Below are 21,814 nucleotides of genomic sequence, written 5' to 3' on the forward strand. Positions count from 1 at the left end.
GAATATATAAGCAGTCATTAGCGGTGAGGTTAAGAGAAAGTTTGATGTGCGTCAGGTTACTCTGATTCCCCAACATCGCATTAATTTTCTGGTAAGAGGTTCAGGTACAGTGTAGCAACTGTTGAGGTTAAAGATGTTGATGCGTGCAAATTAAAAGCATTTTCTTTATCAAATGGCTTTTAGAAATTAATGGGTATTGTGCAAGCATTCTGGTTACATTCTGGGGTTCCCAGAGGAATCTGTGGACGTCTCACATTAGTAGATTTTGTCATAGTTGTTAAATGTGTAAACTCTTGCAGTAGTTTAGTGGCGGACGCCAAGTACTTTACAATTTATTTGGTATTCAGCACAAAGCCTCTTCTTGTATTTCCTCTGTAGGATTCAATCTGGCAATTATGGCAGTGAGGGGACTTGAGCTAGAGTTCGTCACGGCCACGCTGGCGGGAGATTCGTCTATAAAAGTTCATTTGTGGTCACAGTGGTGCCTACAAATGTGTATAAATATACCTAGTTGGATGAATCTTATTGTAGCCAGCTGTCCCAGTGGCTAACCTGTCGGTCTGGAGTTTTATGACTCTATAGCAGTGTTGGTTGTCGGAATCCCCAGCCTGCATTGTAATTGGCTTTCAGGTCAACCAGTTGGTTGAGAGGCTTCTTCCATTCGAATTAATGTAATATTTACAAGTCTGCACTGGAGTTAGCCTCTACCTAGCTGGTTCAGTACACATCTTGATGTCTCTTGCATGAGTTACATTCATATAACAGTGACTGAACTGAATTTGCTCTCCCATTTATTGCCATTCTCATTTCTATGGTATCCGCCTATTTTGTAGCTCTGTTACGCTCTGCACACACTGTAGGTACTGCTGGTGGGAATTTACGAGCACTCAAAAGCTATCCTTGGTGTTTGATTTAAGGCCGGGTACTACAAGACTCTCATTTGTCGAGTAAGTATGCAATATCATGGTGTCAAAATATAAGCAACTTTTCCATCAATATCTTCAACCTTTAGGCCCCAACGAATTAGTTTCGACCTGATGCTTTGCCAGATCACATTAATAGTGAACCTACCCTCATTTTTGGAGACTTTAATGCCAGACATAAGAATATTGGTGGATCTATAGCAAATGAGCAAGATAATGGTCGAATCGTGAGCACTAGTGATCACACATATATGGCGGCATACTAGATCTGTTCCTTGGATTTTATATATTATATAGAATGCATGACTGTCATAGTTGATTATCAGAATCCTATCTGAACGTTTCCCATTTCTCACAGCTGTCAATCTTGATCGTATTTCCAACATTCGAGGAGCTAAGTAAAGAAGAAAAAAAGTCTCATTCTTAACCCAGAACTCAGAGATAACGTCATTAACTACTTGGATCAATAGTTTATAACTTGTACAAGCTGTATCACCGGAGACAACAAGAACATTTCACTCTACCATTAAAGATGTGTTCACTTAGTATCACATACCTGCAAGCCCTTCTTAGTATCACATACCTGCAAGCCCTTCTTAGTATCACATACCTGCAAGCCCTTCTTAGTATCACATACCTGCAAGCCCTTCTTAGTATCACATACCTGCAAGCCCTTCTTAGTATCACATACCTGCAAGCCCTTCTTAGTATCACATACCTGCAAGCCCTTCTTAAGAAGTTCAACACTAGTAATCCCTCCCTTAAATCACTTGCAAAATCAACTGCTCAAGAGGAAATTTCTCGCTTAATTATTAGTAATGATTTATCACAGGTTATAAGCAGTGATGGATCTAAGCAGGAGTCTACTGGCAGGGCTGCAGCTGCCGCCTTCTTAGTTAAGAATAATAGAAACTTTGTTGATTTAGTCATAAAAATTGACAAATGGGCGTCTACACTGTAAACTGAATTGTTTGCCATCCTAAAGACTAAAATTATTACTGATTTTATGTTATCACTGAAAGCTCTTGACTCAACGCTCATTGGAGAATCCAGATATAGATACTTAAAAATCCGGGAAAAGGGAATTAATGAACAATTGTTGTGGATTCCATCACTCACTGGATTACTCTTTATGATAAAGATGATACATTAGCCAAAATTAGTACACTAAAGGATAATGTATAATATAATTTGGTATGTGTCTAGAATTAGTATAATATTGGGAGAGAAGTAAATAATGAAACTGATTGTTATAGGAATGCAGTTAGAAGCCTGAGTAGATCTATAACCCACTATGATAACATGAACGTAGATAAGTATGTTTATGGAGCAACTTGCAATGTGAACACTGACTGATGTTGTAGTGGCCAGGCTTAGACTAGTTTACAAGTACTGACTGATGTTGTAGTGGTCAGGCTTAGACTTGTTTACAAGTACTGACTGATGTTGTAGTGGCCAGGCTTAGACTTGTTTACAAGTACTGACTGATGTTGTAGTGGCCAGGCTTAGGCTTGGTTACAAGTACTGACTGATGTTGTAGTGGCCAGGCTTAGACTTGTTTACAAGTACTGACTGATGTTGTAGTGGCCAGGCTTAGACTTGTTTACAAGTACTGACTGATGTTGTAGTGGCCAGGCTTAGACTTGTTTACAAGTACTGACTGATGTTGTAGTGGCCAGGCTTAGGCTTGGTTACAAGTACTGACTGATGTTGTAGTGGCCAGGCTTAGACTTGTTTACAAGTACTGACTGATGTTGTAGTGGCCAGGCTTAGACTTGTTTACAAGTACTGACTGATGTTGTAGTGGCCAGGCTTAGACTTGTTTACAAGTACTGACTGATGTTGTAGTGGCCAGGCTTAGACTTGTTTACAAGTACTGACTGATGTTGTAGTGGCCAGGCTTAGGCTTGGTTACAAGTACTGACTGATGTTGTAGTGGCCAGGCTTAGACTTGTTTACAAGTACTGACTGATGTTGTAGTGGCCAGGCTTAGGCTTGGTTACAAGTACTGACTGATGTTGTAGTGGCCAGGCTTAGACTTGTTTACAAGTACTGACTGATGTTGTAGTGGCCAGGCTTAGGCTTGGTTACAAGTACTGACTGATGTTGTAGTGGCCAGGCTTAGGCTTGGTTACAAGTACTGACTGATGTTGTAGTGGCCAGGCTTAGACTTGTTTACAAGTACTGACTGATGTTGTAGTGGCCAGGCTTAGACTTGTTTACAAGTACTGACTGATGTTGTAGTGGCCAGGCTTAGACTTGTTTACAAGTACTGACTGATGTTGTAGTGGCCAGGCTTAGACTTGTTTACAAGTACTGACTGATGTTGTAGTGGCCAGGCTTAGGCTTGGTTACAAGTACTGACTGATGTTGTAGTGGCCAGGCTTAGACTTGTTTACAAGTACTGACTGATGTTGTAGTGGCCAGGCTTAGACTTGTTTACAAGTACTGACTGATGTTGTAGTGGCCAGGCTTAGACTTGTTTACAAGTACTGACTGATGTTGTAGTGGCCAGGCTTAGACTTGTTTACAAGTACTGACTGATGTTGTAGTGGCCAGGCTTAGGCTTGGTTACAAGTACTGACTGATGTTGTAGTGGCCAGGCTTAGGCTTGGTTACAAGTACTGACTGATGTTGTAGTGGCCAGGCTTAGGCTTGGTTACAAGTACTGACTGATGTTGTAGTGGCCAGGCTTAGGCTTGGTTACAAGTACTGACTGATGTTGTAGTGGCCAGGCTTAGGCTTGGTTACAAGTACTGACTGATGTTGTAGTGGCCAGGCTTAGGCTTGTTTACAAGTACTGACTGATGTTGTAGTGGCCAGGCTTAGGCTTGTTTACAAGTACTGACTGATGTTGTAGTGGCCAGGCTTAGGCTTGGTTACAAGTACTGACTGATGTTGTAGTGGCCAGGCTTAGGCTTGGTTACAAGTACTGACTGATGTTGTAGTGGCCAGGCTTAGGCTTGGTTACAAGTACTGACTGATGTTGTAGTGGCCAGGCTTAGGCTTGGTTACAAGTACTGACTGATGTTGTAGTGGCCAGGCTTAGGCTTGGTTACAAGTACTGACTGATGTTGTAGTGGCCAGGCTTAGGCTTGGTTACAAGTACTGACTGATGTTGTAGTGGCCAGGCTTAGGCTTGGTTACAAGTACTGACTGATGTTGTAGTGGCCAGGCTTAGACTTGTTTACAAGTACTGACTGATGTTGTAGTGGCCAGGCTTAGGCTTGGTTACAAGTACTGACTGATGTTGTAGTGGCCAGGCTTAGGCTTGGTTACAAGTACTGACTGATGTTGTAGTGGCCAGGCTTAGACTTGTTTACAAGTACTGACTGATGTTGTAGTGGCCAGGCTTAGGCTTGGTTACAAGTACTGACTGATGTTGTAGTGGCCAGGCTTAGGCTTGGTTACAAGTACTGACTGATGTTGTAGTGGCCAGGCTTAGACTTGTTTACAAGTACTGACTGATGTTGTAGTGGCCAGGCTTAGGCTTGGTTACAAGTACTGACTGATGTTGTAGTGGCCAGGCTTAGGCTTGGTTACAAGTACTGACTGATGTTGTAGTGGCCAGGCTTAGGCTTGGTTACAAGTACTGACTGATGTTGTAGTGGCCAGGCTTAGGCTTGGTTACAAGTACTGACTGATGTTGTAGTGGCCAGGCTTAGGCTTGGTTACAAGTACTGACTGATGTTGTAGTGGCCAGGCTTAGGCTTGGTTACAAGTATTCCTGGCAGTTTGGGAGACACACAAATAACATGATCATTTTCCCACTACAATCTACCTTGTCCATAATTACTATCGCATTTTCTTTGTCTGTTTGGTAAGGTGAAGTCCAGGATCTTTCCTTAATTCATGGTATAACTTAACGAATCTTTGAGAACAATTGTGTTGTAGAAACAGCAAAGCAAATGCGATAGTAATTATAGACAAGGTAGGTTAAAGTGGAAAAATGAACATGTTATTAAAAGATAGGGGTACTAACATGCCTTTTAAGGGATTTTGTAAAACTGCAGTTACCTATCTTTACCATTGTGTCAATATCTGATACTTTTACCTGTCTTTGCCTGGGAATTGAATCCTCTACCACTGAGTGTCCCTTTTTGTCTAATACTTGTTGCTTCTATATTATGTTTCAGGCGAATATTTCGTCACCAGCTTAAATTTTTGAAGTGCGTTCCATGGTGGTGCTACACTTTGTTGAACGATATGCCACCTAAGATATCATGCTACCATACTGTAACTTCAACCTTGATATATAATTCTCGGCTCTCCCCCAACATTCAAAAAAAATGAAACAAGTGGCGTGTAGATTACCTGGACAGGCATGTTGGAGAGTGCTATGTAGCCTTGGGAAGGTCTGACGAGAGTGATGCTGAAGGTGCTCTTAAAGGAAGGCTCGTCAAAACAAGGAAAAGCTTTCCTGGCGTCGGTAGGCTGGAATTTACTAGTAGCTATTGACCTGAAAAAAAGGAATAATAACCTTATTAACGTGTAACCCATAATTTAATTTAATTAAAATTTGTGTCATACGTCTTGCTACACATGTTAAGTTTTTTTTTATTTTACAAATTAAGATCATAATTTACGAGTTCTCCAACCAGGGACCCATCACATGGGTGCCAAGATGATCGTCAAGTGCTTTTGGTCTAAGGAACAAGAGGCATTTCTTCCTTACCTGTGTCAAACTTATATACCTATTCTTTTCCAGGTGCTGTCTTACCTGAATGGGTTTAATGCTTCCCCATGATTATAGTAATTACAATGATGTGACCTGGAAGCTCGGAAAATCTTCTTAAGAAACTTGAGTAAACAAAGCTATGCAAAATTCACTTGTTTAAAATGGTTCCAGATTACACTGTTTCTTGCAGCATCGAATAAACGAGTTCCATTTCTTTTAAACAAAATGAAAGTCCTTAGAATATGTAGAGATAACATCTTTTATAGTTTAATCTATGAAAAAATCTAACTTACAGTTAAGAAAACGTTTTCTAGAACTAAATCCCAACAAGAATGCTTCCGTAAAAGTTTGCAAGAAATGCCATTCTAATGGTTCTCGTCTTCATCAAAACCTTAAATGAATAATAGGACTCAAGTGCATTCGCTTAAGACATTTACTGGATACGTCTCGGTCCTGGGACCTTGATCACTCCATGTGATACAAGAGAATGAGAGAGCACAGTATATCCAGTATAGGTGTCCCGTAGCTCGATCGCCAGCCCACTCAGCTCACACACTGAGGTCCGGAGTTCGAAGCTCCTCCGGTACGGCTGAAAAACTTTAGGGACGTGTTTCCGTATGACACCTGCCGTCGACTGGTGTGGGTCGCATCCCGAAATGTTCTGCAAAACAAGCGGCTTTCTATATAGTAGTATGTCATTGATGACAGCTATGGTCTGTATACCTTGTACATGTACTTGTAGAAATAAAGATATTATTATTATATTATATAGTGGTGAAAGTAGGTCACAGGCGAAGGCGTCAGGTCATCTGTGTCACGTGGAATCAGGGAATCAGCGTGGCTTAGTATCATGTGTACGAGGGTAGTTGAGATGGTGCACTTGCCAGATCCTTGTTCTGTGGTGTTGGCAGAAACAATTAATGATGCTTCAATACAGTGGCAAATATCAATGATGGATTTTCTGTAGATAAGCTCTGCTTTGTTCCAGTTCATTAGATGTTCCTCTTCACATCTGTGCATGACAAGAATTTGGGTGTTTTTCTCTCTGGAGTCAAATGACACGACCAGAGATAGTAAACAATTTGTCCTCGTAAACTCTTTCTTATACAGAAACTTAAACTCTGAATTTGGGCCTATTACTGATCTATGATTTCAAAGACTCAGACTCCCAATCAAGGTTTTATACAAGGCATCATCGGCAGTCACTAAGCAATCTACTCTTTTTATCTCTGGGAGATATATCACCATTTTGATATTTTTATGTAAAATTACCTTTTAAAAAATATACAATGGTAGAAAAATCATAGTATAAACTCTCTCAATCTATCACTAAGTTGTAATTAATGTGTCCCTTGAAAAAATAGATAATGTATATAGTAGACTACCATTTTTCACGACTCCAGGTAGTGCGTTTCCATCTGTTCGTGACTCATTTTTATCTATTCCACCTTTCGAAGCGAAGGATTCCATTTTTTGCGGCATCACGACTTGTTTCCAGCTTGCGCTCCGACATGGCCAGCCTTCGTGGCGACAGCGGCGGGCCAGTTCCTCTCCCACACACCTCGGGCCTCTTTTGCTTCATAGTAGTGAAAGACCATTAAAAACATAGGCCATAACTGTGTTGCAATTGCTAAAAAAAAAAGTTTATTCATCAGAAAAATGTGAGGTCAGCATTAAGATTTCAGATATCTTATGAAAAGCAATAAGGTGTTTCGCAATGTCGTGAATGGTTTGGATGAAGGTGTCTCGGGAAGGTTGGATGTTTAGACACACTGAAATATAATGCTCCGGTGAATGGCCCTGTCTCTGTCCATACTTTGCTTTATATGTTATTGACATCTCCGTATAAGTCGCACTTGCAGACATACTTATAGCCTCATTCTAGCAGTAACATCATCTAGTAATCTACTAACCTTGTTACTTTCTCCACAGAGGCGTTGAGTTTGACACATTTCATTATGATGGATAAAGGGTCCTATCATGTTCAAATGATGAATAACGGATCCTATCATGTTCAAATGATGAATAACGGATCCTATCATGTTCAAATGATGAATAACGGATCCTATCATGTTCAAATGTTCTTCTCTCCACTTCCTTTGGTTCCCAGGGCCAAGGAAACTTACCTACTTAACCCGACATCTGGGTCACTATATCCCGAACTCCATGTCGTCTCAGCCCTGGATTAGTCTCAGTACATACTCTGCACCAGTTTTTCCCTTTATCCTCAGAACGTTTGTCCCTGTTTGCCCTGTCAATTCCTCTTTAGATTCTGTATCTCGTAATCATGTCTACGTGGCTTCTCCGCTAAAATCGTCAGGTTCAGTTCCTTCACCTTTCATTGATAATTTCTGTCAGGTCTGGTACTGCTGACCTTCTCGCACTTCAGGTGCTTAACCAGGTGTGGTCGCCACACTGGTCACGCAGTATACTCAGTGACCAGCCTAACTTATGTCATATATAAGGGTTTGAAGGATTAATTTCCTAAATCTTACCCTAATTATTATTATTATTATTATTATTATTATTATTATTATTATTATTATTATGATCATGGGGGAGCGCTAAATCCACAGGAATATACAGCGCATGTTGGGGGGATGGAAGGTATTCAGCCTCAGTTCAGGGAACCGGAGCACAGATCCAATTCCCTAGATCAAGAGCCCCTCACCAGCGTCAAGGAACCTCCTTTGAGGGGAATCTTACCCTGAGGGTTGCCAATCTTGCATATGCTGCAGACTTTATGTGTATTTCTGGTGAAATACTTAGCTTCATACTCGCTCCCAAATCCTTCTCACTCTTATATATGGAGCCACCCTCCACCAGTGTTGTTGTTAGTGTTGGTTCTAACCTTACCTTCTTCACTTAACACAGCTGCATTTGTTCAGGTTGAACTCATGAATCCACTTATTTGACCACATACAGTCAAGGTTTTCCTGAAGATTATCACTATCTTTCTTGTTCTTATTCTTCTCATTAGTCTTACATCATCCACAAACAGTGACATATAAAACATTATCCTTTTTGGTAGGCAGTTCACGTGTATTAGGAACAGTAGCAGTACTAGTGCTGCATATTTTACATTATATTACATATCCCTCGACTCCTCTTTCCTCCAACGCCATAAGAATCAGTTCCGTTAACCTCTCTTTGTAACTCATAAACGTTAACTCTGGAACAAACAAGCCTCGTTGCTTACTTCTCCACTTTTTCCAGTTTCTTAACACTCTTTTTTCAGGAAAGTGTTCCATACTGGTGCTGCATACTCCAAAATATGTCTGACATATGTTGCATAAAGAGCCAGAAATGACTGATAAGATTCCTGAAGGCTACAGCATTGACTGCAGTAGCCTTCAGGAACCTTATTCGGCTGATATAAGCCTTTGACAAAACACTTATGTATTATTTTCACCCCTAGGTCTTCCTATTCGAATGAGGTTTGCAGTCTTTGTCACCTGAATCTATACCTCGTGTCCTGTCTTTTTGCTCCATCCCCAGACTTCATTACCTTACATATATTGATCAAATAAACAGAAGTTTCCCCAGATCTATTTGCAGCCTCTCCTGTTCCCCATCTGATTTTATTCTCTTCATCAGTCTTACATTATCAGCAAATAAAGACACATCATTTGATTCTATCCCATCTCGGATGTCATTCACATAAACTAGAAACAGTACTGCTTCTAATATCTATCCTTGAGGAACGTCACCAGTGTATTTTCTCCAGTCTGATGTTTCTTCCCAGGTAATCAGTGTTTGCTTCCTTTCCTTAAGTGCTCTTGCCTGCATCTCAAATTTTTGCCCTCAACTCTTGTGGGCACAGTATCAAAAACTTTGCAGTCTAACAAAATACAATTTATCCATCACCCTCTTTCTCTCTCGTGTCTTACATCGTTACTTTGTTATAGAACTCTAGTAGGTTGGTAAGACACGATTTGATGTGTGTGAACGCTTGCTGGTTATTGTTTATCAAACCACTTCTCTCCAAGAGTTCAACCACTCTTCTTCTGTTAAGCTTCTCTATTACCTTGCATGGTATGCATGTCAGTAAAACTGGTCTGCAGTTCAACACTTCCTGTATCTTTCTTCAGTATAGAAACTACATTCAATGTCATCCAGATCTCCGGCAATTGTTTCGTATCCATTGACTGACTTCAGATCAAAGCTAGTGATTCAGACGGCGCTGCTGCTCTCTCTCACAGAATCAATGGTGACAAAGGTAATGGATCTTTGACGCATTGAGGTTCATTAAAAGTTTCTTTACCTTTCTTCCCTTGTTGTGTGTATGCTGCCCAGTACCTGTTGGTGTATTCGTCTCCTGTAGCCTCTAGTGTTGTCATTGTTTCCAATGAGAAGACTTCTTTAAATCGTTGGGTCAGTCCTTCACAGACTTCCTTGTCATTGCTTATAAGGTCTTTTCCTTCATTTTTCAGTAGAATTACCTTCTTTGTTTTACTATAGACTTTCTTCTGATACGACAGTGAGGCAGTTTTGGTTTATACTTTGCCTTTGCTTCGATGCCATTCTCAAACTGCTTGTCGCCCACTCTCATCACCCTAGCATATTCGTTTCTGGCTCTTCTACTGACTGTTCTCAATTATTCGTCACTTTCAATAGATTTTACACGCTTTTACGATTTTCTTTTTCACTTCCCTGCACCTCCGGGTGAGCAAGGGGCTTGGTATGCCCTTTTTTGTTTGTACATCATAGTATCAAGGTTTACTCTGCCTGCCGGCATTGTCCAGCTGGGTATTCCATTATGTCCTCCCACTGACTATCTTTCTGATTCTGTATTTCACTGCCTTTCATTCAGGAAATCTCTAAAACCCCTAGAAGTTCCCTGTTCAAATGCCTGGGTTCTCACGCCTTCCACCTGTACTCACACATTTATATTCACCAATTTGTGATTGGAGAGGTCAAGTCACAGCTCCTGGCCCCGCCTCTTTGCTGGTAGTTCCACTCTTTCCCTGCTCCACTAGTTTTATCCTATCTCTTCATAAAGCTATGTATGGATTCTGCCTCCACTACATCACTCTCCAGACTGTTCCACTTCCCGAGAACTCTATAACTGAAAAAATAATTCTTAACATCCCTGTGACCCAGCTGAGTCTTCAACTTCCATTTGTGACTCCTTGTTGCTGTGTCTCATCTCTAAAACATCCTGTTCCTATCCACCGTGTCAAGTCCTCTCAGTATTTTATGTCATTATCATGTCCTCCTTATCCTTCCTGTCCTCCAGTATTGTCAGGTTCATTCCCCTTAACCTCTCTTCGTTGGACATATTTCTTAGCTCCCGGACTAGCCTTATTGCAAACCTTTGCACTTTCTCTAATTTCTTGATGTGCTTGACCAGGTGTGGGTTCCATACTGGTGCTACATACTCCAATAAGGGCCTGACGTACACGGTGTATAATCTTGAGCGATTCCTTGTTAAGGTGTCGAAACGCTATTCTTTGGTTTGTCAGGCACTCATAAGCTGCAGCAGTTATTTGACTGATGTGCGCCTAAGGAGATGTGCTTGGTATTATACTAATTCCAAGATCCTTTTCATTGAGTGCAGTCTTTGCACCCCCATAGCCTGTGCTCTGTCTGAGGTCTTCTTTGACCTTCCGCAATCTTCATGACTTTGCACTTCTTGGGATTAAACTCCAGGAGCCCGGTGCTGGACTAGCCTTGGCGCCTGTCCATATCCCTTTGTAATTCTATCTGATCCTCATCCACTTGAATTCTCCGCATTAGCCTGATGTTGTCTACAAACAGGGAAACCTCCGAAACCATTCCTTCCGTCATGTCATTCACATACACTAGAAACAGCACCGGCCCCAGGACTGACCCTAGTAGAACCCCGCTCGTCACAGCCGTTCACTTTGACACCTCGTCACGTACTATCACTCGTTCTTTTCTTCCTGTTAGGTATTCCCTGATCCATTGCAGTGCCTTTCCTGTTATTCCTGCCTGATTCTCTAACTTTTCCACCAATGTCTTGTGCGGAACTGCGTGGAAAACCTTCTAACAATCCAAGAAAATAAAGTTCCCCCACCTCTCTCTCTTTCTCTCCTGTCTTATATCTTGAAAAACTCCAGTAGGTTTGTGACACGGGATTTTCCCCTGTCTGAAACCGTGCTGGTTATCGTGTATAGGCTCATTCCTTTCTAGGTGCTCCACCAGTCTTCCTGATGAGCTTCTCCACGACCTTGCATACTATACATGTCAGCGACACTGGTCTGCAGTTTAATGCTTTGTGTCGTGTGTGTGTGAGTGTGTGTGTGTGTGTGTGTGTGTGTGTGTGTGTGTGTGTGTGTGTGTGTGTGTGTGTGTGTGTGTGTGTGTGTGTGTACTCACCTAGTTGTACTCACCTAGTTGAGATTGCAGGGGTCGAGTCCAAGCTCCTGGCCCCGCCTCTTCACTGGTCGCTACTAGGTCACTCTCCCTGAACCATGAGCTTTATCGTACCTCTGCTTAAAGCTATGTATGGATCCTGCCTCCACTACATCGCTTCTCAAACTATTCCACTTCCTGACTACTCTGTGGCTGAAGAAATACTTCCTAACATCCCTGTGATTCATCTGTGTCTTCAGCTTCCAACTGTGTCCCCGTGTTGTTGTGTCCAGTCTCTGGAACATCCTGTCTTTGTCCACCTTGTCAATTCCTCTCAGTATTTTGTAAGTCGTTATCATGTCCCCCCTATCTCTCCTGTCCTCCAGTGTCGTCAGGGTGATTTCCCTTAACCTCTCCTCGTAGGACATACCTCTTAGCTCTGGGACTAGTCTTGTTGCAAACCTTTGCACTTTCTCTAGTTTTTTACATGCTTGGCTAGGTGTGGGTTCCAAACTGGTGCCGCATACTCTAATATGGGCCTAACGTACACGGTGTACAGGGTCCTGAACGATTCCTTATTAACATGTCGGAATGCTGTTCTGAGGTTTGCTAGGCGCTCATATGCTGCAGCAGTTATTTGGTTGATGTGCGCTTCAGGAGATGTGCCTGGTGTTATACTCAAACCAAAATCTTTTTTCTTGAGAGAGGTTTGTAGTCTCTGGCCCCCTAGACTGTACTCCGTCTGCGGTCTTCTTTGCCCTTCCCCAATCTTCATGACTTTGCACTTGGTGGGATTGAACTCCAGGAACCAATTGCTGGACCAGGTCTGCAGCCTGTCCAGATCCCTTTGTAGTTCTGCCTGGTCTTCGATCGAATGAATTCTTCTCATCAACTTCACGTCATCTGAAAAAAAGGGACACCTCGGAGTTTATTCCTTCCGTCATGTCGTTCACAAATACCAGAAACAGCACTGGTCCTAGGACTGACCCCTGTGGGACCCCGCTGGTCACAGGTGCCCACTCTGACACCTCGCCACGTACCATTACTCGCTGTTGTCTTCCTGACAAGTATTCCCTGATCCATTGTAGTGCCTTCCCTGTTATCCCTGCTTGGTCCTCCAGTTTTTGCACTAATCTCTTGTGTGGTACTGTGTCAAACGCCTTCTTGCAGTCCAAGAAAATGCAATCCACCCACCCCTCTCTCTCTCTTGTCTTACTGCTGTCACCTTGTCATAGAACTCCAGTAGGTTTGTGACACAGGATTTCCCGTCCCTGAAACCATGTTGGCTGCTGTTGATGAGATCATTCCTTTCTAGGTGTTCCACCACTCTTCTCCTGACAATCTTCTCCATGACATTGCATACTATACATGTCAGTGACACTGGTCTGTAGTTTAGTGCTTCATGTCTGTCTCCTTTTTTAAAGATTGCGACTACATTTGCTGTCTTCCATGCCTCAGGCAATCTCCCTGTTTCGACAGATGTATTGAATATTGTTGTTAGGGATACACATAGCGCCTCTGCTCCCTCTCTCAGGACCCATGGAGAGATGTTATCTGGCCCCATTGCCTTTGAGGTATCTAGCTCGCTCAGAAGCCTCTTCACTTCTTCCTTGGTTGTGTCTACTGTGTCCAGCACCTGGTGGTGTGCCCCACCTCTCCGTCTATCTGGAGCCCCTTCTGTCTCCTCTGTGAACACTTCTTTGAATCTCTTGTTGAGTTCCTCACATACTTCACGGTCATTTCTTGTTGTCTCTCCTCCTTCCTTCCTTAGCCTGATTACCTGGTCCTTGACTGTTGTTTTCTTCCTGATGTGGCTGTATAACAGCTTCGGGTCAGATTTGGCTTTCGCTGCTTTTCGTTTTCATATTGTCGTTGGGCCTCCATTCTTATCTGTGCATATTCGTTTCTGGCTCTACGACTGCTCTCCTTATTCTCCTGGGTCCTTTGCCTTCTATATTTCTTCCATTCCCTAGCACACTTGGTTTTTACCTCCTTGCACCTTTGGGTGAACCATAGGCTCATCCTGGCTTTTTCATTATTCCTGTTTCCCTTGGGTACAAACCTCTCCTCAGCCTCCTTGCACATTGTTGCTACATGTTCCATCATCTCATTAACTGGCTTCCCTGCCAGTTCTCTGTCCCACTGAACCTCGTTCAGGAAGTTCCTCATTCCCGTGTAGTCCCCTTTCCTGTAGTTTGGTTTCATTTGTCCTGGCCTTCCTGCTTCCCCCTCCACTTGTAGCTCTACTGTGTATTCGAAGCTCAAAACCACATGATCGCTGGCCCCAAGGGGTCTTTCATATGTGATGTCCTCAATATCTGCACTACTCAAGATGAATACTAAGTCCAGTCTTGCTGGTTCGTCCTCTCCTCTATCTCTTGTAGTGTCCCTTACGTGTTGGTACATGAAGTTTTCCAGTACCACCTCCATCATCTTAGCCCTCCATGTATCTTGGCCCCCATGTGGCTCCAAGTTCTCCCAGTCGATCTCCTTGTGGTTAAAGTCGCCCATGATCAGGAGCTTTGCCCTGCATGCATGAGCTCTTCTGGCCACTGCAGCCAGTGTGTCAACCATCGCTCTATTGCTCTCGTCATACTCTTGCCCTGGCCACCTGCTGTTCTGTGGTGGGTTATACATCACTGCAATTACCACCTTGGGACCTCCAGAGTGAAGTGTTCCCGCTATGTAATCACTTTCTTCTCCGCTGTCTCCTCTCTCCAGCTCATCAAAATTCCATCGGTGTTTGATCAGCAGTGCCACTCCTCCACCACCTCTGTTCCTTCTGGATTTCCTCAGGATCTGGTATCCCGTTGGAAAGATGTGTGTGTGTGTGTGTGTGTGTGTGTGTGTGTGTGTGTGTGTGTGTGTGTGTGTGTGTGTGTGTGTGTGTGTGTGTGTGTGTGTGTGTGTGTGTGTGTGTGTGTGTGTGTGTGTGTGTGTGTGTGTGTGTGTGTGTGTGCGTGTGTGGGTGTGTGTGTGTGTGTGTGTGTGTGTGTGTGTGTGTGTGTGTGTGTGTGTGTACTCACCTATTTGTACTCACCTATTTGTGGTTGCAGGGGTCGATTCATAGCTCCTGGCCCCGCCTCTTCACTGATTGCTACTAGGTCCTCTCTCTCCCTGCTCCATGAGCTTTATCATACCTCGCCTTAAAACTATGTATGGTTCCCGCCTCCACTACTTCACTTTCTAGGCTATTCCACGGCTTGACTACTCTATGACTGAAGAAATACTTCCTGACATCCCTTTGATTCATCTGAGTCTTCAACTTCCAATTGTGACCTCTTGTGTCTGTGTCCCATCTCTGAAACATCCCGTCTTTGTCCACCTCGTCTATTCCGCGCAGTATTTTATGTCGTTATCATGTCTCCCCTGACCCTCCTTGCCTCCAGTGTCGTCAGGCCGATCTCCCTCAACCCTGTGTGTGTGTGTGTGTGTGTGTGTGTGTGTGTGTGTGTGTGTGTGTGTGTGTGTGTGTGTGTGTGTGTGTGTGTGTGTGTGTGTGCTTGTACGTGTGTTTGCGCATGTTTTTGTGTCAGGATAGAAGTGGCAAAAATCTAGTTTACAGGGCAGGTGAAAGTTGTTGTGAGTGTTTCTTAACAGCTGGACCGCTTACCAAATATAGTTTGTTAAATAGCATCTCATGTCATTTGTGCATAGCTGGATATCATACTTGTGTATAGCTGGCTATCATACTTGTATATATCTGGCTATCATACTTGTATATATCTGGCTATCGTAATTGTATATATCTGGCTATCATACTTGTGTATAGCTGGCTATCATACCTGTGTATAGCTAACTATTATAATTGTATATAGCTGTAAAAATTTCATTTGTTGGCGGTGTTGTAAAGTTTAACGAGTTCTGTGATTCCCTAGACTTTTCTATTTTCCGTCCATTCTCAGGGGTAAAAAAAAATTCCTCTCCTCCTCCTAAATTATCTTTTATAACTTGAAGAAGACTTTGTGGCGTATGACGAGTGTCTTCCTAGTTACATCAACATTGAAAATTTGAAACCAGTTAAATTAGATGAGGTGTTCTCAAGTAGAAAATATAAATTTAGGAAGAAGACAGAAAAAGAAGCTAATAAATCGTGGCTTTCGACCCATCGTCAGTTTTATTACAATGTAATGGGAAGGATTCAGGAAGAAGAGGGAGTATCGACCTGTATATTGTTTCTCTAGAAGAAGACAGTTGATGCTGTACCCAACAAGAGATTGAAACATAATTTGTGGAATAAGCAGGACAAGAAGGAAATGGCCTCAAGTGGGTGAAAGATTAACTTATTTCAAGGAGCCAGAATGATTGTACGAGATGTTTCAGACTGGGAAACTGTGACTAGCGGGGTTCCACATACATTTGTATTGAGATCAGCACAGTTTCTTTTACATGGAATGACGTACCGGAAGAGTCAGTCGTATACATGTTAGCAGAGAATGTAAAACTAACGAGGGGATTAAAAATAACGAGAACAGGAAAACTGAATACGAAACACTACAAATTCTGCCAAACAAGTGACTACTTGACTCATCACAAGGAAATACAAAGTTATAAAAACTGGGAAATGGCGAGGAGACAAAGCTGAATATAGACTCCGGTGACCGTCGTGAGCATCACACTGCCTCTCAGCCGAACACCTTCTACAACTCGTTCGGTATATCTTAGATGATGGCGATAGTAACTGGTGGTGGTGAATGTGATTTTGGTGGAGGTGAAGATTTTGGATGTGGCGGTGGTAGTACTGGTGATTTTTGTGGATATGGTTTTAGTGGTGATTTTAGTGGGAGTGGTACTGGCGATTATGGTTTTAGAGTGGTAGTTTTGGTAGCTGTGATTCTCGTTGTGACTATTGGGGATAAAACACTCCAAAGGGGGTGCAAAGGGGTCGTGATCCCCCTTTTTCCACAGCACAAGGGAGGGGTGAGTCGCCTACTATATGGCCACGTCGCGCCGAGTTGTAGAAATCCGTGGGAATAGCCTTAATGGAAGTGCCAATCGGTATTAACTCTGATTTTCACTCTGTTATAATTCAAGAGAGAAGTGAGGCAGATGTACAGCGTTGACACACAAGTTAAGTATCCCGCGTCGAAAGACGTAACGTTGGTAATACTCTCTACTTGCCGTGGTACCTTAGCCACAGATAGGAACCTAAAAAGTTCACGAGTGACTCTTCGTGAATGAGTGATGGTGAAGTCGTGTGACACTGAAACGAGTCAACGAGTGTACTGTTTATTGAACATTCAACTGGAAAACTGTCCAGTTTTCCAGTTTTGTCACTAAAGTCTCTTTCGATTCAATCAAGCCTCTCCACATGTCAAAAACATCTGTATAAAATGATAATAAGACCTATACTCGAATACCCATGTGTATGACTTAAGAAATCGTAATGACACGATTGCAAATAAACCATACCCCCGGCCGGGATTGAACCCGCGGTCATACAGTCTCAAAACTCCAGCCCGTCGCGTTAGCCACTAGACCAGCTAGCCACAATAGGATTCATCCAACTAGGTATATTTCTACACCATAGGAAGGTTAGCACAGGCACCTCTGTGACCACAAATGCAAGTGTAGAAATATACCTAGTTGGATGAATCTTATTGTGGCTAGCTGGTCTAGTGGCTAACGCGACGGGCTGGAGTTTTGAGACTCTATGACCGCGGGTTCAATCCCGGCCGGGGGTATGGTTTACCCATGTGTATCAATGTCATTAACAACAAAGACCAACATGCTACGGTTACAACGGGTCCAGAATAGAGCTCTCCGCTTCATTACGGGTACCAGGAGGAGAGACAGAGTTAAAATGGCAGATTTACACGTACAACAAGATATTACTCCCTTAAATGTGCGCCTTGACACCCTGAAGAAGAAACAACTCTATACTATGCAAGAACTCTACATGCCAGATAGAGAACATCCTCTCCAAGTTGAAAATACCACGGATTATATCATCAATACTCCTCACAGGACTCAAAGAATGACTCTCCCACAGAGGGTCCGTCGTTTTATCCATAAAGACGATTACCATCGACCAATGATCTTGAGCAACCTCCCTGCAAATGAAGATGATTGGGTAACACCAGAACCCTTCTATGTTTACTAAGAAAATCATCGCCCCCAATTAGGGAGATATCTTATATAGCATTCTACTGTAAAAATTATGCTAAATTTACTATGGCATGACACTACCTGTAAGAAGTCATTGTCAAGTAATTCTTTATAAACTGGCCAGAAAATTATTGCCTTCATTGTCACTTAAATATCCGTTGTGCAAAAGAAAAAAAAAGAGCAATTGCAACTTGTATATTTACTACCAATTCAGAGTCATGTACTTATATATCTGTTATATCTATGTGACTCTGATGGGTTAGTATTATACCCCTTCAAGAATATTATATTATTCCACATACACCTTTTAAATTACACCAAAGTGGTTGGGCCACTTACCTTTTATATCCTACCTCTCTCCCCCCTCCCACCCTTTTCCAATATTTCTATCCTTACCCATCCTTCTTCCTTACCCATCTTACCAAAGCTCTGGTCATAAGAAGTCACTATAGTGACAAACAGAAGTTGGGACATCTTCGTAATTCATCGGGGTTCAGTCGTCGTATCTTTAGTCGGCGTCCAGATGACAGGGTAGTGTCATCCCTCAAAGTTACACGAGTCCTGGTAAATCGGTCTTTCTCCTACATTTCAGATCGAAACCCACTGTAGTAAACAGAGTCATGACTGTTACAAAAATATGGAAGAAACCTTACAGGATGCCGTGATATGTAGCGATCTGCCCATGCCATATACCTGTTATAATGGATAGTATGATGTTAGGGCGCGCGTTTAACTCAAGTTACTTCCGCTCTATTTCAGCTACGTGGGACATAAAAACGATCGCAGCGAAGAAATAACCACAGGGTACAGCTGCTGTAGTCTTTAGGTCGTCAACTTTCAATAAGTGATGCGCAGTTACTTTTTTCTAAAGTCCATAAAATGCATTTGATCTTAAAGGCAAAAACTACATCCAGCAAGTCTCGGTATGATTGTTTAGTGAGCCATTAATCCGACTAAAAATCGACAAGTCGAATGAATTTTTCATAAACAAGCTTCAGAACTGTCAGTGCATGCTAGATCTCTGAACTCTACTGAACTTTGAAAAAGCTATTGACAACATGCCCATGGACTTAGACCCAGGCCCAGACTCGTGGAATTCCGTGTTCATCAAGAACTGCAAGAAACTCCTTAAGCATTCTATGGAGAGGGAGCCTGGATACAGGTGTCGTCCCACAGTCGCTAAAAACAAAGGTTATAGCCCCACTCAATTAAGGTGGTAGTAAAGTAATAGGAAAGAATTATAAACCAACAACTCTAACGTCCCACATTACATAAATCTTAGAAAGAGTTTTAAGAAGCATGATCGCCAATCACTTGGAGTCCCAACAGTTGCACAACCCAGGGCTGCTGCCTCTCACGACTACTGGACCACTATGACATGGTTTTGAATTCAGATGTAGCATACACTGACTCTGCAAAAGCCTCCGACAAGTGCGATCATGGTGTAATAGCGCACAAAATGCCTGATAAAGAAATAACAGGAATAATGGGAATATGGATCTTTAATAGTAAGAGTTAAGTCGGTTACAAAATGTGACATCTGTAAAGTATATTATTATACTCAATATGAAGCGCTAAACCTACAAGGGTCATTCGGCGCAGCTTAGCCCAGAGAATTCTAGGTCAACTTATTGATCCCTCTCTAGTATCTAGCCTGTTTCTGGTTTCGTAAGAGGTTGCCAGAATATATTCTAGTCCAGTTATCCTGTTAAAATTAAGAGACTCCTCAATAGCGCTTTAGGAATGTAACTGGATGATTATTAACCAACTAAATATAAGTTAATAACTAAGGTGTATTGGAGATAATAATTACAATTAAAGTAATTTGAATATTCAAGGAGATAAGTTCACACATATATCTTGTAGTATATCTTATTATACTTGTATATACTTATTCTGTACTTTAGATATGGTGTTATAGGCATTTCAGATAAACTGTACACTTGAATACTCTTAATATGTACCATCAGGTAGGTTGCTATGAGATTCACTCATTAATATAAGAGGTAATAGGTAAATAATCATGTTTGTGTGTGTGTGTGTGTGTGTGTGTGTGTGTGTGTGTGTGTGTGTGTGTGTGTGTGTGTGTGTGTGTGTGTGTGTGTGTGTGTGTGTGTGTGTGTGTGTGTGTGCTCAGTAATACTCGGCATGACTCAGTAAGACTCAACTAAGAATAACACTGACAACAACAAGTCCAGAAATAAGCAAGCTTCTGGACCACCGAGGTAAACAAAAAATTGCCTGAACATTATGACGAACCATTCTCCAAACAACAGTAATGTTGGAAGCAACAGAGAGTAGCAGTGCGTCAGGCAAGGAACAAGCAGGCAAGACGACCCTAACAGTGGACCTTCAACTGATCCTTCACAAAAGACATAAAACTCACTTATTACTGATGTGATGTTCGGCAATACCAAATCCCCGACAGTGACAGTGTGTAGATACCAAAACAGTGTAGGTCGAGAGTTTAACTCGGGAGCAGAGGTATAAAGAGTGTCTCCATGACACACAACCCTCTTGAAACGTCAAATATCACTAAATCTAAATAATTTTCTGTGAACAGAGTTACGAGATGCATATTTCAGCTCCCCAATGGAGAGTTAAATTGTCACCAAATAACAGATCATCAACAGCAACCAGACCGAGAGGGTGAGGCAGGCACATCAGTTCCAACGTCAGGTTACTCGTAACAGGTAGCGCCTGGATCGAACTACTTAACAAGCAGACAGGTAGTATCCAAGTGCTGGCAGCCAATCAAAACTCTCCAACAGCAAGCACAATGAGAGGTGTAGTTGTTACATCCTACATACATACATAAGCTAATATAATAAGTCAAATAATCATGTAAGGCATGAAATTTTTATTTTGGTTATTAATGAAAATATCAGCAATATAAAATTATATGAAAAGACAATATATACAAAATATTCATTGCATCTTTTTCATGGGTCGCAACAGTCGGAGGCGGACACAGTGAAAAGTTCTGTTCCTCAAGATACAGCACACACCACCATCCTGTTCCTCATCCTCATATAGCACAGTGTCTTCTTTTGCAGACGGTATTAGAATCTTCATAAGTGTCATTCACTGAGGATGCGGCAAATCTCCAAGCAGATGTAAACCACGAAAAGCAATATGAAGTTCAATGAGGACAAATTTCAGTTACTCTCTTATGGAAAACTTGAGAAAATACTAACTAGGCTGGAGTATACTACAAACTCTAACCACACAATAGAGCAAAAAAAAAAAAAAAAAACTAATGTGAAGGATTTGTGAGTGCTAATGTCAGAGGATCTCACCCTCATGCTATGGAGAGGGAGCCTGGATACAGGTGTCGAGGACAGCCAGGTTAAGTACATGGACAGGGCCTTCTGCTTGAAGGACAGGAGTAGGAGACAGAGGGTTTGCTTTCTTGGGGCTGGGATGGAGGATATTGTTAGCTGGCTTGACATCATGAATGGTATTGGGATTAATCCTATTATCTGCCTCAGTGCTGGACGCAATGATGTAGGTGAGTGTAGAAGTGAGGATTTAGTTAGGAGGTACAGGACAGCAATAGACATAAGAAGAAGGGGGGGCGCCCTGTTATATGTGACATTTTGCCAAGAAGGGGTGTTGGAAATGAGTGGATGTTCAGAGCAATTGGTATTAATTGTTGGCTGGATAAACACTGTAAGGATAATGCAGTACCATTCATTGCCAATGGGACAACTTCTATGGCCGAAATGACATGTATGCCAGGGATGGGGTTCACTTATCCAGGGCAGGTGTGGGATTTCTTGCTAAT

At 42.3% G+C, this 21,814-nt stretch overlaps 1 protein-coding gene across 1 annotated transcript in view; it reads right to left on the reverse strand.

The window, feature by feature from the left end:
• The window catches only part of LOC128685456 (glutamyl aminopeptidase-like), a 626,129-nt gene that overhangs the window by 111,659 nt on the left and 492,656 nt on the right, over nt 1-21,814 (reverse strand). Inside the window, exon 2 of the mRNA XM_070082219.1 lies at nt 5,238-5,382. Coding sequence (XP_069938320.1) covers nt 5,238-5,382 — 145 coding nt within the window. The remainder of the gene's footprint in view (nt 1-5,237; nt 5,383-21,814) is intronic.

This window comes from Cherax quadricarinatus, chromosome 1 (genome assembly GCF_038502225.1).
Source record: "Cherax quadricarinatus isolate ZL_2023a chromosome 1, ASM3850222v1, whole genome shotgun sequence".
Classification (NCBI taxonomy): Eukaryota; Metazoa; Arthropoda; class Malacostraca; order Decapoda; family Parastacidae; genus Cherax; species Cherax quadricarinatus.